The 15766-nt window shown below is 48.3% G+C and overlaps 1 protein-coding gene across 5 annotated transcripts in view; it reads right to left on the bottom strand.

The window, feature by feature from the left end:
* The window catches only part of SHROOM3 (shroom family member 3), a 387668-nt gene that overhangs the window by 66925 nt on the left and 304977 nt on the right, over positions 1-15766 (bottom strand). For all 5 annotated transcript variants that reach the window (XM_078676384.1, XM_078676383.1, XM_078676381.1 and 2 more), the window contains one exon: positions 2867-3394. In XM_078676384.1, the coding sequence (XP_078532510.1) occupies positions 2867-3394 (528 nt within the window). The remainder of the gene's footprint in view (positions 1-2866; positions 3395-15766) is intronic.

Here is a 15766-nt window from a genome sequence, read left to right on the forward strand (position 1 = left end):
GTTTTCTACATTGTGCCTTGATTTTAGCGGCCGGCCCGTGTGGTTGTAGGCCCATCCTTGTGAACCTTATTTGATTACTCAATAAAAGTTTTTAACCAAAAAAAAAAAAAAAAACCCTTCCTCGAATCAGGCAAAATATGATTTGTTTAGATGAAAACCAGTAATAGGTGAATTTCAGAGCTTTCAATTCGCTTGGAAGTAGTGATCAACCGTCAAGTGAGAGGCAGTCACCTACATCCACAGTCACTGCAGCATCTTTTTCTACAAAAATGAAATACTGCCAAAATTCAACAACACCTGAAATTAAAACTTTAAGATGTGTGAATTAACTTTGCAATGAGTGGAACAAGGTGTGCCGCCTCGGTCTTGGGGCAATAAACGGAAATAGATGATTTCAAGAGCTCCTGCTTCAGACGCCATTAGGATTTCCAGGCAGGTGAAAAGTAGTTAGAAGTAGTCAAGAGCTTCCTTCACTAGAATGTCTGTTTAATCAAAGAAAGATCTCTGTGACAAAATCTCAACATGGTCTTATCCATGTTTCCACCTCAAGGCTGATTGAACTTCCTCCTTTCAGGGCTGAGGACTTCTGATTTGGATTTAACACATTTGATTTCTGTTTTACACAAAACTGAACAACATTTCTAACAGTTAGATTGTCTGAAAGGTTCTCGAGTGTTGTAACCTTTAGCTATGTGGTGTTATGAAAAGTCGTCATTTGGAAACAAGACTTCATTTAGAAAGTTGGTAAAAAATGAAATTCAAATGCCAACTGCCAGATTTTGCAGCGATCTAAATGTACCTGCATAGCCACCTGATGAAACTGATGGTGGCTGCTGATGGAAGCAACCAGAAGCAAACCTGGCCATGTCCGAGGCGGCCAGCTATGGCACAGATCTTGTGTGTCCCGATATCATATTTTTGGGTCTCACCTACTTCACTATTGTCAGACACATTGTGGACTTACCAAGGACATACAGGGGCTTTAAGCAATCCACTGCATACCATTGGTTGGCTTTCCTGACATAATCATTTGCCTGCTTCTTAATTTTGTCCCAGATTGTGTTTGTCCCTCCCATGGAGCATTGCTCTTTACATTGGCAGGCTTCTATGCTTCCACAGCTTTCTACTCAAGAACTGCTTTTTAACCCCTCCGCTGCGCCAAACGTTCCGTGCTGGTGCGAAACGTTCTATCGCGCGTGCGGGGCCGGAAGGTTCAGCGGACGTGCGCAGCACTACCGAGGTAGGGCACGCGAAGTCCGCTGAACGCGCAGCCGCACTGAAGGGGTTACATTTGGGTTAAGTTCTTACGTCCCTTCTGCACCCTGTATTGCTCTCTGTCACTCATGTAATTGCCTCTGTCCCCCTAAATGTTGCACTTGCAATTGTGTGCTTCCTCATTTGCTTTCTCGCCCATGTGCTTCTACCCTGCACACTCCGCTGTGCTATCTTTTACCTGTTTCCTTTCACAGCACTCCATTTTGCTCTCCCTTTGTTGTCTACTTTTCCTCACACTTGTCTTTGTGTGTAGCTCCCGCTCTCCAACCACACTTGTGTTGCTTCCACCCCACACCAGTGCCTTACTGTGATGTTTATGCTCCCATGTAGCTTCCTACACCCCGCACAGTGTTGATTCTGGCCCCGTGTGGCTTATCTTTACTTAATTTAAAAAAACACGCCTTCAGAATCTTTTTGCCTTTGTAAATACTGATCTAACTTGGATCGGTAACTACAAAAAAAAGCAGTTGCGTAATTTCGTAAGTGCCTGCATGTGTAGTGTGCACACCTACAAAATAACATGTATAGCTGGTCCAAAAATGCTTCTTTTTTATTCTTTAGCCATCCTGCACACCACTGGGGACTGTTCTATTTGTATTGGTGTTCAATACCAGCTGATTCCAATTCCACCCTGGAGAAGAGAAGCGGTCTGATCTGCAAGGGCCGAGTCCATCCTTAGAAAGTTTGAAGGGAGAGAGTGAGATGGCAAGATGGAGGCACACTAGTCCAGAAACCCAGGTGAACATCAGAGGAGCTGGTGGACAGGAAAGCATTGATGTAACTATCAATGGCAACTGAGACATTGCTGCACAGATTAGATGAGACTGGACAAACCTCTGAATGTGGCATGTTCGAGGGTTATAACAACACAGGCCACATCACTATCAAAACCAAAGTTCATACAGTGAAACACATTTCCTAACATGAAAGTACGAAGCCTCATCCTGAGTAATCTGGAGTATTTATGAGGCGACAAGCAACTGGTGGGATCAGGATTCCCTTCACGGGAGTTTCCTCCTTGGGGCTGACTAACACATCACAACAAAAGTGACCCCTTCTGGAAAACACAACACATGAACACAGATGCTCTGCTAGAAATAATTTGACTTCAGTCTGATTTTGTGAGGGTACCGGACATTAATCATGTGATTTTAACTTTTGTTTTGATCTGTCACAAGAAGCGCTAAGTTCTCTATACGAATGTCAGCAATGTATCCCCTTGGTCTGTATATCACTATATCTGTTTCATTCGTCTCACAGTTACAACAACCAGTGCAAGTCACCTCTGGGCGCCCGTTTTAATGAATCAAATGCATTCTACTTATTAAAATTGTCCTTTTCATTTTCCAGCTCCAAATACATGTCGCACCTTGTTCTTTAACTAATCAACTAACAAAATGTGTTGGTCTAGTCACTTTTGGCTTTTTGAACTCTTAAATTGTGCACCTTCGCTGTGTTTGAAGGCCTGCTGACGTAAGATCAGCCTTAACATGCACTTACAATGATGCAATCCTGAAAGCAACCAATGCCATGTGAGGAGGAGTACAGAGGTAAATACATAAGGTAAGGGCCAGAGGACAGCTTCACTTACTTGTCTTCTTCGGAGGCTGCAGAACTCCCCGCCGCCTGCGTCTTCTTCCTCTTCTCGTTCTTTTCTTTCAGCACGCTGCTGCCCTTTGGGAACAGGCCCTCCATCAGATCCATGGTGGTCTTCATCCTGGAGTCCGGATCTAAGACGTCTGCCAGGGACCTATCCCTGCTGGATATCTCCTTTGCCAGCTTCACTGAGTTGATTTCCTCCTGGGTCATTGGCTTCGCCTTACCCTGCATGGTCTTGAAGCTTTCCAAGGAGAGAGGACCACTTTCCGAAAGCTGATTGAGTGTGGTTTCTCCTGAAGTGCTGTTTTGATGTGCCAGGGGAGGCCGCTCGGTGTCCTGGTGTTCTGCTACGGTGGTCAATAAGTGCTGTGGTACATCTACGTCCAATGGAAAACTGGTTTGCATCGACGCAGCGCTGGGAAGTGGCGTTTCGGAGTTCATGGAACCGGCCCCCTTGGCCTCTCCACTGAGCCTGGACAACAGTGGCCTTTCCTGTGCAGTAGTGGTTTCAGTACAGTTGCTGTGGAAATAAAGTTTAAGAATAGTCAATTTAAATGTTCCCCTAGTAAAGTGCACTCATCACTCGAGCTAAAACACAGACAGCGAAGAATCAATGCAATGGTTTACATTTTTTTTTTTTATTTCTGTCAAAACAAAGTGCAGTGTTCATGATTTTTCAGAGTAATGTTTGACAACCTGTTTAAAAAAAAGTTACACAGACACTTATATATAAGAATCCCTTTTGTATTTGTAAGAACTGCGTAACTGGGTCATGAGGTGCAAAATACATGTGTTGGTAAAAGTTTGCCCAGAACTGAAATGCATAGTTTGAATCTACAAAATCAAAGCTTTGAATTCTAATGTGAGATAGAATTGGAGATTTTAAAGTGCTGCATGAGTAACTGTCTGATAGACAACTCTTCACTATGGCCCTGGGTACAAATGGACCAGTAAATTCCGACCCATGCGTATACACCTGTTTATGCATCGGTCAAACCTGCAGAAATTTAACAGGGGAAAACATACAGTATTTACCGTAACATACGTGTTTTGGTGGGATAAACACCAGAATCTGCATGTTATTCTCCATGAACTTGTAATAAGTGTTGTTTATCGCACCCGATAAGTATCGTACCATGTGGTAACGTTATTCATCAGGGGCAATAATAGCACCTTCACTCATAATCAAGTCCTATGTCTTTGTGATTCTGAACCGCCCAACGCTCCAATGGAGGAAACTCCCTCTTGAATTGGGCTCCAGATTTCAGATCAACTCTACCGCCTACCTGTTCAGGTAGTCCACAGCCTGGGAGCCCTATTTGATTGGGATCTATTCGTGCACCTAAAGTCCACGCAGTGGCTACATCAGCTAAATGCCACCTTTCTGCCGCGTTAGAAATTAGCTCTTTACTGTGCTGCTTACTTTTCTGACCGCAGTACTTGCAGCTCTTTGATGACAGTTCTGAACAGCAACTGTTTTATATTTGCGATGAATCTTATGTACTGCGGTAACAAAAGGATCCCTGTGACAAAAGCAGTAATCCACTCAGCTATCCATACAAAATACAGATTTGTGATCTGCACAGTAGGTGTTCTTTGCAGCAGGCATATTAACTCTGTGCTACTTTATGCCACTAGACAAAACTCTGATTTCTCGCTCCCTAACAGGAACATTAATCACAAGAGTTATCTTGACATTTTTATTGCTGCCTGAAAGCTGGATGCATAAGGAATTCTGCAGAAGATGTCATTAAATTGTAGGTTTTTGCTAAGCATAAGGTACCCTCCCCAGGTCAGCGCACCCCCCGAAAGCCGGTCCTGCTCGAGGTATCTCATTGACCCACTTCCTCGATGAAGTCAGACTCCTGTCACACAAGAAAGGGTGATCTCCTAATCCTCAAATGGCAAACTGCACGTGTGGAGGCAAAATTCAGAAGGTGGCATATTGTGGAAGCCCGCAGTGGCGGCGGGTCCATTAGGGTCGCCGGGCCAGCGCCCCGCAAAAGAAACTGCTCACTGCAGTTCCGGCCACAGGAATGTAAGCAGACGAATTGAAAGCTTTCACAATTCGTCTGTTTACATTTCCGGGTCTGCCTGTCCTTCACTGGTGAAAGTGCGCATGTCAATGCACAGCACACGCAGGCAAGCCGCTAGAGAAGGACTCCAGAAGATGGTCCGTCTGACTGCGCATGTGAGTGAGGAGCGTTGCCCCTCACTCACATTCACGAACCATTAGGTATGCTGCGCATGCCTAGTTTAGTGCAGGCGTCTAAAGATAGGCTCCTGTTCAGGTGGTGACGTGTTTTTCGTAAAGTCGCCCCATGCCTTATCAAATGCCTGCCGCCCAGACCCCAGTCGCATCTTATCTCCTGATTTGGCACTGCAGTTAGTTTCCCGTTGAGCGGCAAAAGAAAAGAGCGGGGAGAAGTTAGTTCCAGTCCACCATGTTGCAGAGGAGACGTGATGCGACGAAGGACCGGAGGAGATGCCTGGTACGTTTTATTCATTAAATTAACCCTCCCCCACCCCCACCTCCATTCCTGCCCGGCCGCGACAGGTCAGGGGGTCATTTGCATATGCTTAGGGTGCGAAACACGTGTAGGTGCACACAAGGTACGATATGTGGCGAGTCGACATACAGTAATACTCTAAGATTAAACGTAAGTGCTGCCACCTTTTCTCGACTGCTGTGAGTTAATAAACGCTGCATCCTAGACGCCACATTTTCACTGTAACAGTGATGAGGTTTTATGGGTGACCAGAGAGGTTTCAGAGGATCGGTTTCACATTGGTTTCCAGGTTACAAGATCCACTCCTATTTAGTCAGACGGGGCATACACTTCGCCTTCCTTCAGGAAACGCACCTACTAGATAAGGAGGGTAGGGCGCTGCAAAGGAGGTGGAGGGGACAGGTCTACCACACTGGGTACTCCGCATACGCCAGGGGGGTGGCCATCTGGATACGGGCGGGGGTTCCTTTCCAATGCACACAACACCTAATTGACCCGGAGGGGAGGTATGTCATGGTGAGGGGCAAGCTGGATGGGCGGGACCTTACTCTGGGCTGTCTGTACACTCCGAACGTAGACCAACCTGCATTTCTCTCCATGCTGTCCAATAAACTGGCCCCGTTTCTGGTGGAGCCCTTGCTCCTTGGGGGAGACTTTAATAGCGTCACTGACACCACTCTGGACAGGTCGCACCCCCCCTACCCAACGCACCAGCTGGCAGACTAGCACTTGCGCGTGCTGCGTGGCAGCGCCGATGGGGCCTGGTCGACTCATGGCGGGCTGGCCACCCATCGGACAGGGACTATTCTTTTTTTCCGCTCTCCATGAGCTACACGTTCGCATAGATGCCTTCCTGTGCTCTCAGGGCGTGCATGCAGAGGTACGCCACAGTGAGTACCTCACGCGTACGATCTCGGATCACAACCCGTTGCTTTTGCAATTGAACTGGTCCCAGTACCGCCCGCGTATCCCTGCCTGGAAGCTGCGCCCGGAGGCACTGGACGACCACCTATTCCGCGCAACAATAGCCTCGAACATCGAGGAATACTTTCGGGTCAATGAGGACACGGCGGGCTCGGCCACGATAGAGTGGGACGCCTTCAAAACGGTGGTAAGGGGCCGGTGCATTGCGGCGGCATCCGGAGTTAGGAGGACGTTGTTAGCTGACATCACGAAGGCGGATGCGAAATTGCGAGACCAAGAGAGAGCGAGACCGGAGCGGCCTGACACACATGTGACGCTACTTGAGGCGCGGGAGGCAGTGGCGGCCACAGTGGAGCGACTCCGGAGGTTCGATTACAAGGCCTACCTCACGCGCGCGCACTCGGAGCGTGACAAGTCGGGAGCCCTCCTGGCCTGGCTGGCCAACCCGGCTCGTCGGAACTCGGTCATTCTCGAACTCAGGGACCACTCGGGAGCGGCACGGTTTGATCAGGAGGGGATCAATGAAATCTTCCACGACTACTATACGGAGCTCTACCGCAGCAGGATCCTGCTGTCGGAGGAGGAATTCCAGGGTTTCGTAGAAGGCCTGGACTTACCCGAGTTGGACGAGGAGGGAGCGAAATTGCTCGGGGGCAACATTCAGGAGAGAGAGGTGAAGGTCGCCATCAAGGGTATGGCGCGGAACAAGACGCCGGGCTCAGACGGGCTCCCAACGGAGTTTTATCTCATGTATATCGACCTTTTGGCGCCCAAACTGGCGCGGGTCTACAACGAGGCAAAGAGGCTGGGCAGCCTACCGACGACCGCCGGCGAGGCACTCATAGTCCCCCTCCTGAAACCGGGCAAGCAACCGTGGGACAGGACAGCATATCGCCCGTTGTCGATGCTAAACCTGGACTATAAGATCTTGAGTAAGATCTTGGCAACGCGCCTGCTCCCCCACATGGCCTCGCTAATCCACGCAGACCAGTCCGGCTTCATCCCGGCCCGTAACACGGCGCTTAACGTGCGACGACTCCTGCACGTGTTGGAGGCTGACACCTATGATGGTGATGAAGCAGCGGTGTTTGCTGTCGATATGGAAAAGGCCTTTGACAGCCTGGAATGGCCTTACCTCTTCCATGTAATGCGCATGATGGGACTGGGCGATGATTTCGTGGATTGGACGGCGCTACTATACCGGAATGCTACAGCCAGGGTCAGAACTGGGAGAATCATTTCCGAGATGTGTGCGGTGAGCAGGGGCACTCGCCAGGGTTGCCCTCTCTCCCCCCTGTTGTTCGCCATAGCGATCGAACCACTGGCGGCGAGAGCCCGCCTGGGGCGGACATATCAGGGACTGGATGTCTATGGACAAGTACACCACATAGCTTTGTATGCAGACGACCTGCTAATGTTTCTGGCGGACTCGACTGACTCTCTGCGAGGCGCTAAGGCCCTCCTGCAATCACTAAGTAGGGTGTCGGGTCTCCGGGTAAACTGGGCGAAATCATACCTGTTCCCAGTCCGACCGCGTAGACTAGGCCCACAAACCTCGGAGGGGGTGACGTGGGAGGAGAGGAGCCTGCGCTACCTAGGGACCTCGATATTTCACAACACAGCGGATATTCTTGAGGGGAACGTCGGTTCGGCAATCAGACACGCCAAGGAGAACTTCGAGATTGGGGCACGCTCCCGTTGTCGCTCGTGGGGAGGGTGGCACTCCTTAAAATGGTGACCCTGCCACGGTTGCTTTATTTCTTTAGGACCCTCCCGATCTGGATCCCGGCGAGCTTCTTCAGGCGGTTGAGGTCGTTAGTGATCGACTTTCTATGGGGGACGGGCAGGCGCAGGGTGGCGCACAGCACACTCCTCCGCCCTAGGGAGGAGGGTGGGCTTGCGGTGCCAGACTACGAGCTCTACTACCTGGCGGCCCAGCTGCAGTGGCTGACGCAGTGGGTCGCACGAGCCAGGAGAGAAGGCGATGGCTCCGGAGAACCGGCGGGCCCGGTTCAAGTGTTATCCCGGATCGTTCTGGGGCTCCCGTTGGGTGATTTCCATCTTACTCAAGAATTTGCGACGGTCCGGAAGTGCTGGAATAGATACCGCCGAAGGGGCCGTATGGGGTGGCGTACGCCCCTGAGATCCCGCTCCGACTATGCGGAGCACTGCCGCATGGGGGCTCGTGGCACGGACTGGGAGGCTGGGAACAACAGGGACTCAAGTCCATGGGAGACCTCTATGAGGACGGGGCGATGCTGCCCTTCGACCTACTGAGGGACCGCTTTGAGCTGTCGGGGGGAGATTTCCTCCTTCACGCGGCGCTAACATCGGCAATCTGAAAGCACTGGAAAACAGGTATGACAGAGCCAACACTGTCGCTGGGTTGCCAATACGTGGTGATGATGGCGGGGACGGTCAAGGCAGTCACGTGCCTGTACAGACGCATGGTCTCGGAGACTGTGGCTCCTCTGCAAGCCCTGAAGACGAAATGGGAGGCGGATCTGGCGACGGAGATCCCTGACGAGGCGTGGACTGGCATTGTGGCGCGGGCCAGAAACGGAACGCGCAACGTTAGGTTCCAGCTGATGCACTTCTATGTCCTACACAGGGCCTACCTGACACCTGACAAATTACATAAATACTTCCCAACGCACCCGGCGGCCTGTCCGCAATGCCCGGCGACCTTGGCTGACTTCCAGCACATGTTCTGGTCCTGCCCAGAGTTGGGTTCCGTTTGGCAGGAGGTAGTAGACACTTTGAGGGGGGTCACGGAGAGGGACTTGCATTTATCCATGGCACACTGCATCCTGCACTGGTATCCACACACATCAAAGAACAAGATCACTAGCAAGTTCTTGCACCTGGGTCTGCTCCTGGCGAAGCGAGCCATAACATCACAATGGAAGGCGAATAGGGGCCCTGGGGTGGAGAAGTGGAAGGCTGAGTTGCTCAAATGGGCCCGCTGTGAGGGAGAACTCCGTATGCAGGCTGCGCTTAGAGCAGACAATGACGCGGCACTGGAGAGGGCCAGGGCATGGGAAGGGCTGATCTTGGACCTCTCACTTGTGGGCCTGGAGGAGGAGGACACCCCGACACATAGCCCTGCCCAGGCGGACCGCTTACCCGGTGAGGTGGCGACCTAGGCTCCCTACCTTATACCCCTACTTCCTGAGTGAGGACAATGAGTTGTTTGTTGGATGCTCCTGATGACCCACTTTGGGACTGCTTTGGTCGAGGAGACTATGATCTCGCACTGGTGACGAACTGGCACGCCTGGGGGTGTGGGGGCTGGAGGAGGGGGGGGAGGGGGGATAGTTCTGGAGGGGAGAAGGGGTGGAGGGGGGCAAGCTGGGTGTTGAGGGTGGGGAGTTCTTGTTTGGACGTAAAGAAGAGACCTTCCTGACTTTGATGGACACAGCGTTAAAGCGAGGGAGCGAGAGGACTGAAAAGCAGCACTGTCTTTCCCCAGAAAGCTGATTTCGTATGTTACATGTTATTACACCCTACACACGTATATCTCTGCTGGCACGCTGCTCGACCTCCGGGGTGTGAGCTGAAGAGCTGTGTGACACATATATCGCAGAGTTATAAGGGGATTATTCACCGGGAGAACTAACAAGTACCATGTGAATGTACAAATAACTATGCTGCAATAAAAATAGAGTTACAAAAAAAAATTGGTTTCCAGGTTATTTAACACCATTAATATATCTTGTAATGTCAAAAGTCGGTGCAGCGGCACCCGTTCACTTTGTTTACTTACTGACGATAACCTTCACATCAAAAACGGTTTATGAATGAATGAATGAGTACATGCTTATATAGCGCATGGCTACCCGGAGGCATCCCAGCACTTTAAACCCAGAAAGTACACACCACTCAGCGAAACAAGAAGGTCTTCAACCGTTTCCTAAAGGCAAGATGGTTTGGTTCAAGCCGAATGGTCTCAGGGAGTTGATTCCAAAATTTAGCTGCATGGAAAGCGAACCGTCGGCCACCCATACGTGACCGCTTAATCCTCAGGACTATCAGCAAATTGAGATGGTTAGATCTTAGAGATCTGAGAGATTGATGGTGGCAGAACAGGGGGCGCAGGATGACCGGGCCATTATTAGTTATTGACTTGTGGGCCATACACATGGCTTTAAACCAGACCCTTTCCTGTACCGGCAGCCAATGAAGAGATCGCAGAGCAGGCTTCGCGGAACTGTGTCTAGGCACCTCCATGAGTAGACGGGCTGCACAGTTCTGGACGGATTGTAATATTTTAATAGTCCCTAAGGGTGCACCCAGATAGACCGCGTTCGCATAGTCCAGTCGGGAGAGAATAAGGGACTGGACCTGCAGGCGTCTAGCCTCAAATGGTAGAAAGGTCAGAACCTTCCTTAAAAGCCTGAGCAGGCCGTAACAAGTCGAAGCAACCCTTCGAGCCTGGACTTGAAAACCCAAGGTGGGATCAAGCCAGACCCCCAAGCTCTTAATTTGGTTCTTTGGGATAGGGGGGGGACCAAGACACTTTGGCCACCAGGGATCAAGATTAATGGGGGCCTTGCAGCCTAGTAGCATAATTTCGGTTTAGAACCGTTGAGCTTAAGGAAGGAGGAGTCCATCCATTCAAGAACCTTGGTAAGACAAGGGGCCAACTTATTTATCCCAGAATCCGCAACGTCCACCCTAGCAAGGGAGACGATCAACTGCGTATCATCGGCGTAGTGAACTTACACTGGGGCTCTGCAAAAATCCGGTGACCTTACATTTTAAGAGCCTGTCTGTTTTTTATGTGTGTACCAGAGTGGCTCGATAAAATATGAAATATAATCTTCAGCTTGTATTATTAATAGGCTATTTTAGGGGTAAAAAAGAACGAGGTTGTGAGGCCCACTGAGTTATCACCAACGTAGAGAGAGAGAGACAGACAGGGCACCAGACAGATACTCAGAAAGACAGTGAAATCAACAGAATAACAGAAAGTGACAGAGTAAGACATAAACAGTCTTACAGTGAAAGACCCAGAGACAGAGATAGAAAAGCAGGCACACGTAGAGTAAAATACAAGCAATCAGTAAGGCACAGGCAGGCATACGGAGCGGCATGGAAAAAGACAAACCAAGACAGAAATGTAACATCTGCAGAATGACTATTAGAGTACGAAAAATGGGAAGAATGACAGGCAGGAAAGTCAGTACAAATAGAACAGTTAAGCAGAACTACAGAAATGAAGCACAATAGAGAGAGAGAGACGGGCTGACAGAGACACACACAGAGTAACAAACAGATAAATAGAACCTGAGACATAATATTATGAGAACTGCCTAGAAATATAATAACGGAACAACAAAATGACAGTTAGACACAGGAAGTCACAGAAAATGAATGACAGAGAGACTGTAAGACAAGTTGACAAACGTAGACATAGAAACCAACAGACACATCAACAGAGAAATAGTCCGGGAGACTGTGTGACAAACCGACTGACAGGGAAAACAGAGTCAAGTGGAATGAGCCAGGCAGGCAGAGGGACGCATAACACACCGTGTTCGAAAAGAGCCCTGTTCCTCTGCAGAGCCAGTCACTCCCTTCGAAGTGCTACGGCGGAACTATTGACAGGTATTACCACCCGTCTGGCGTGTTTGTGACTGGCAAAGGCCTCGCCCTGCATGTAAATTGATCAATCCCTGAGGCTGACATTGAACATACCTGGCATGCCAAGGTCCCTACGTAAATCTGATGAAAGGTTTCAATCAGATACCGAACTGAACTCACAGCATCGGTTTTGTCAAAATGTACACCTGGTGGCGGGCAGGCTTAGTGGAGTACGGTAGCTAGGGGTGAACAGGCAGAACAGCTACTCCCTTAGTTGTGTTGATCAGTCGTCTTAAATTGTCCCACGTCAGTCATGAGACATTTCAGTCTGTTTCCTTTAGCTCACTTCACTCTGCCTCCTAATTCTGCATTTATTAGAAATGAAAAAAGACAAATTCAAATAGTAGATTAGATTGCAGGGTGATTCGAGCTTAAAAAGACACAACAACGTTAAAGGATCTTCTGTTACGTGACTTAGGACATGAGCGCTCAGTGTGCAAGATTTGTCAACACATATGAGCCTGCCTGGCTCATTCCGCGTGACTGTTTCCGCTGTTAGTCAGTCTGTCAACACAGTGAAACTCTCAACTTTGAATGCGCAACCATGTTCCATTTTCCTTGCATTTTGAAAGGATCAGGAAAGATAACTTCTCGTACAGCTGGAAGCCACCTCTCACCGTGCAGAACGTTCAAATGCGGGAAAAAATACACAAGTTTCAGATCAATGCCACACTTAAGGTGAGGTGAAAAAGATTTAGATCTTGTGCGGTATTGCTGTGGGTGTCTTTATCTGGCAGAGTACTGGCATTTAAAACACCATTATGCACTGCCATAAAACGCCAGGCCCTCCCTCTCCGTAACCAGGAAAAGGGTGGGCCAAATATTGGTCTTTTTGTAGGACCGGATGTTAAACTATAGGTTGTAGTGTTCAGAGAGCTTTCGCCGCCACTGAATTTAGTGAGATCGGAACCTAGCGTGCTAAGGACTCGGTAGCAAGTCTGGTGGCGAAGCACTAGCCCCAGCAGGGTACTGCCTCAAACAAATTCTAAGGACCCATTTATTCTGCTTCAATTTACCAACTGCTTGCAGCCGGTGGTAAATTGCAAAGAAAAAGTCCCCAACATCAGGGATAACCAGTGCTTAATTTGAGCTTGTGGTTGTGAGTGTTTGTGTGGGTGAGGTTGTTTGGCATTTCTAGGTGGGAAAGAGTAGGGGACAGTGGAGGTGGGTGACCGACGGGGAACAGGGAGGGCCATTACCGGCCTTTATAGTGTTTGGCATTCAGTGGAATGATGATGATGAAGTCTGAGGAATGGTGCACTTGCCGGCGGCTGGTGTCAGGAGTTGTGATTGGCCCTCCCTGCACATTGCTCGCTCCTTTAGAAGTGGAGCTGCAGCGTTTGCTCCCTTGTGAAATGGATCCAAATATCCGAGTCAGGCCCAAAGCGAGAGATATGTGCTTACTGTGTAACATGTGCTTACAGTGGCCAGTCTTCTGATGTATGGCATTAAAACTGGCCTTGTGTATATGCCCCTAAGTTAACACTGATGCCAAAAACATGGATTGACTTGCAAACAATGAATGATAAAAACGTCAAAGGAATGCATTTCAGCGATTTATTCCTCTCTTATTTTACATGTATACTTGATTTTGCATTCCCCACGAGTTAGCTATTTTATAATGTTGTTGTTTATCTGTATTTTTGTCTGTGCATACTTTGAGGCTTGTGCTATGCCAGATGTTTGAGGGGCTTTGATTGAGCACGCAGGCGTGAAGGCTAAAGCCAAACAAGATGGCTGTCAGTGGGTTGGCCTCTCTGCAGAGCACACAGAACAATATTTGTGTATTCCATTTGCAACTGAAATTCTGTGGAAAAGTGTGTGAAGGGGGTACACTGATATAATATTTGCAAGGCAAAAGTAAGAGAAATTAAAGGACTGCAGTGCATGTTGGGGGCGGTGAAGTGACAGATGTGAGGAAGGCAGTGCTGGCTTGTGTAGGGCTTTCCACCGGGCTGTGACATGGGGCAGGGGAGGGGCAGGGTGGGGGGGTGTAAAATACGGGAACGGATGGTTACAGGTAAGTAACGTAAAAAATAAATAAAACTAATTTTGTTGCGCATGCTGCAACGCAAAATTCGTTTTATTTATTTTTACGTTACTTACCTGTAATTGCCCTTTCCTGTATTTTACACCACCCCCCCTGCCCCTGCCCCTCCCCCGTCCCACGTCACCGCCCGGTGGAACGCCCTACACGAGCCGCACTGGAGGAAGGGCATTCAGGGAAGAGTGAAAACAGGATGCTGAAGAGGAAAGAGAGGGGGTTGAAGTTGTGCAGATGGACAAGATATGCGGAGAAAAAGAGGATATATATCTAATATTAAGCACACATAATTGAAGGCCAAAACTCCTTCCACATACATCAATGCTATTTAATTCACAGACTCATTATTTCAGAATCTAAACATTTTCAATGTTAATTATTTATAAGAAGTCATTGTTGTTACTCATTTATCTTAAACAGCTAACACCCAGAGACAAAGCCAATCATACTGACAGGCTTTAGGCGTATGTCAGTTGCTGTGCCATTTATCTGGATAAAATTACATCTCAGCGAGAAACCAAAATACCCGTCTGAAGGCACACTATGGAAATCACAGAAATGTATTTGGCATGTTTCTTTATAGGGAGCACCCACATTTTTCATCTCACGTAAAGTCCAGTCTGCACATATTTCCATATGACTGGTTACAGCCAGAAGCTGTGGATGCTTCCTGAAGTCTGGTTAGAGCATATTTCTCCAAAGTTAATGCTGCATGCAGTGCAAAACACTGGGCAGGCATACATGTTAAAGGACTAAAGTTGTCATGTAGAACAATTTACATATTACAGTAACTGTTGAACAAATTAATGCAAGAAGATACATGGCAGTTTTTAATGTGTTTAATATTTCAAGACTATACGTTCCCACTGCTTAATAAGCCTTGCTTTATCGCTGCATTAATTTGCTTTAAAATGCACCATTTGCCAATCCTTTTTAAATTTCTTTCCCAGGAGAGGGACTCTCCCTAGACCCCAGGTTTGTCCATTGAACTTGTTCACAATCGCTAACTAGGGTTTTCTATTGGAAAGGGTGGAGGCAAAGCAGTCTTGCTTAGTACCCTAGCCCTCTTCAGAAGTCAGACTTGCTTGGCAACCCAAACATTTTTATGAATGCCTAGAACTGAATTTTTAGTCCATTTATCCTACAAATAGTGCTGAAATTCGCACCAAAAGATGGCATTTTTTTTTACATTTCTTCAAGGGGGAGAACCCCCGCACCCCCTGATTGACATCGGGCTCGCTCCCTGCGCGAGCTCTTGTACGTTGATTTGTTCTGCATACGCCTTACCACTTTCAAATTCCACCAGCCGCCACTGGTGGAAGGGACTTTCCGCCACGTCTTCAACAGACGCAAGACTTGCCCACCTTCAAATGCTGACTGGAACAGTGTCAATCAAGACTGCAGAAAGAATTGCGAACTCCGCTGAACCTCTGCTTCTTGTTTTCGTTTTACTAATGTTAATTTACTTATATGATTGTTTTATGTTAGAATACATTGCAGCTGTCTTTCGCAATAAAGCTTGGGTTTCTAGCATTGTTGCGTTTTACAAATAAAATACAAACTACAAACAGTTCACCAGTTACCAAATATACAGTCTACGCCATACATCCCTGTGTGAAGTATTTTCTTTCAATATATATACGTGATAATCTAAAACTTCTTTCATGTCGTGTCAGTCCAATGGCTACACATCTGCTTTTTAGGTCGAAGCACGACCTGCTTCAATGCGTAAGCATTGATGCAGTGTGCTTCGACAACTATTGCTACC

This window comes from Lissotriton helveticus, chromosome 2_1 (assembly GCF_964261635.1).
Source record: "Lissotriton helveticus chromosome 2_1, aLisHel1.1, whole genome shotgun sequence".
Classification (NCBI taxonomy): domain Eukaryota; kingdom Metazoa; phylum Chordata; class Amphibia; order Caudata; family Salamandridae; genus Lissotriton; species Lissotriton helveticus.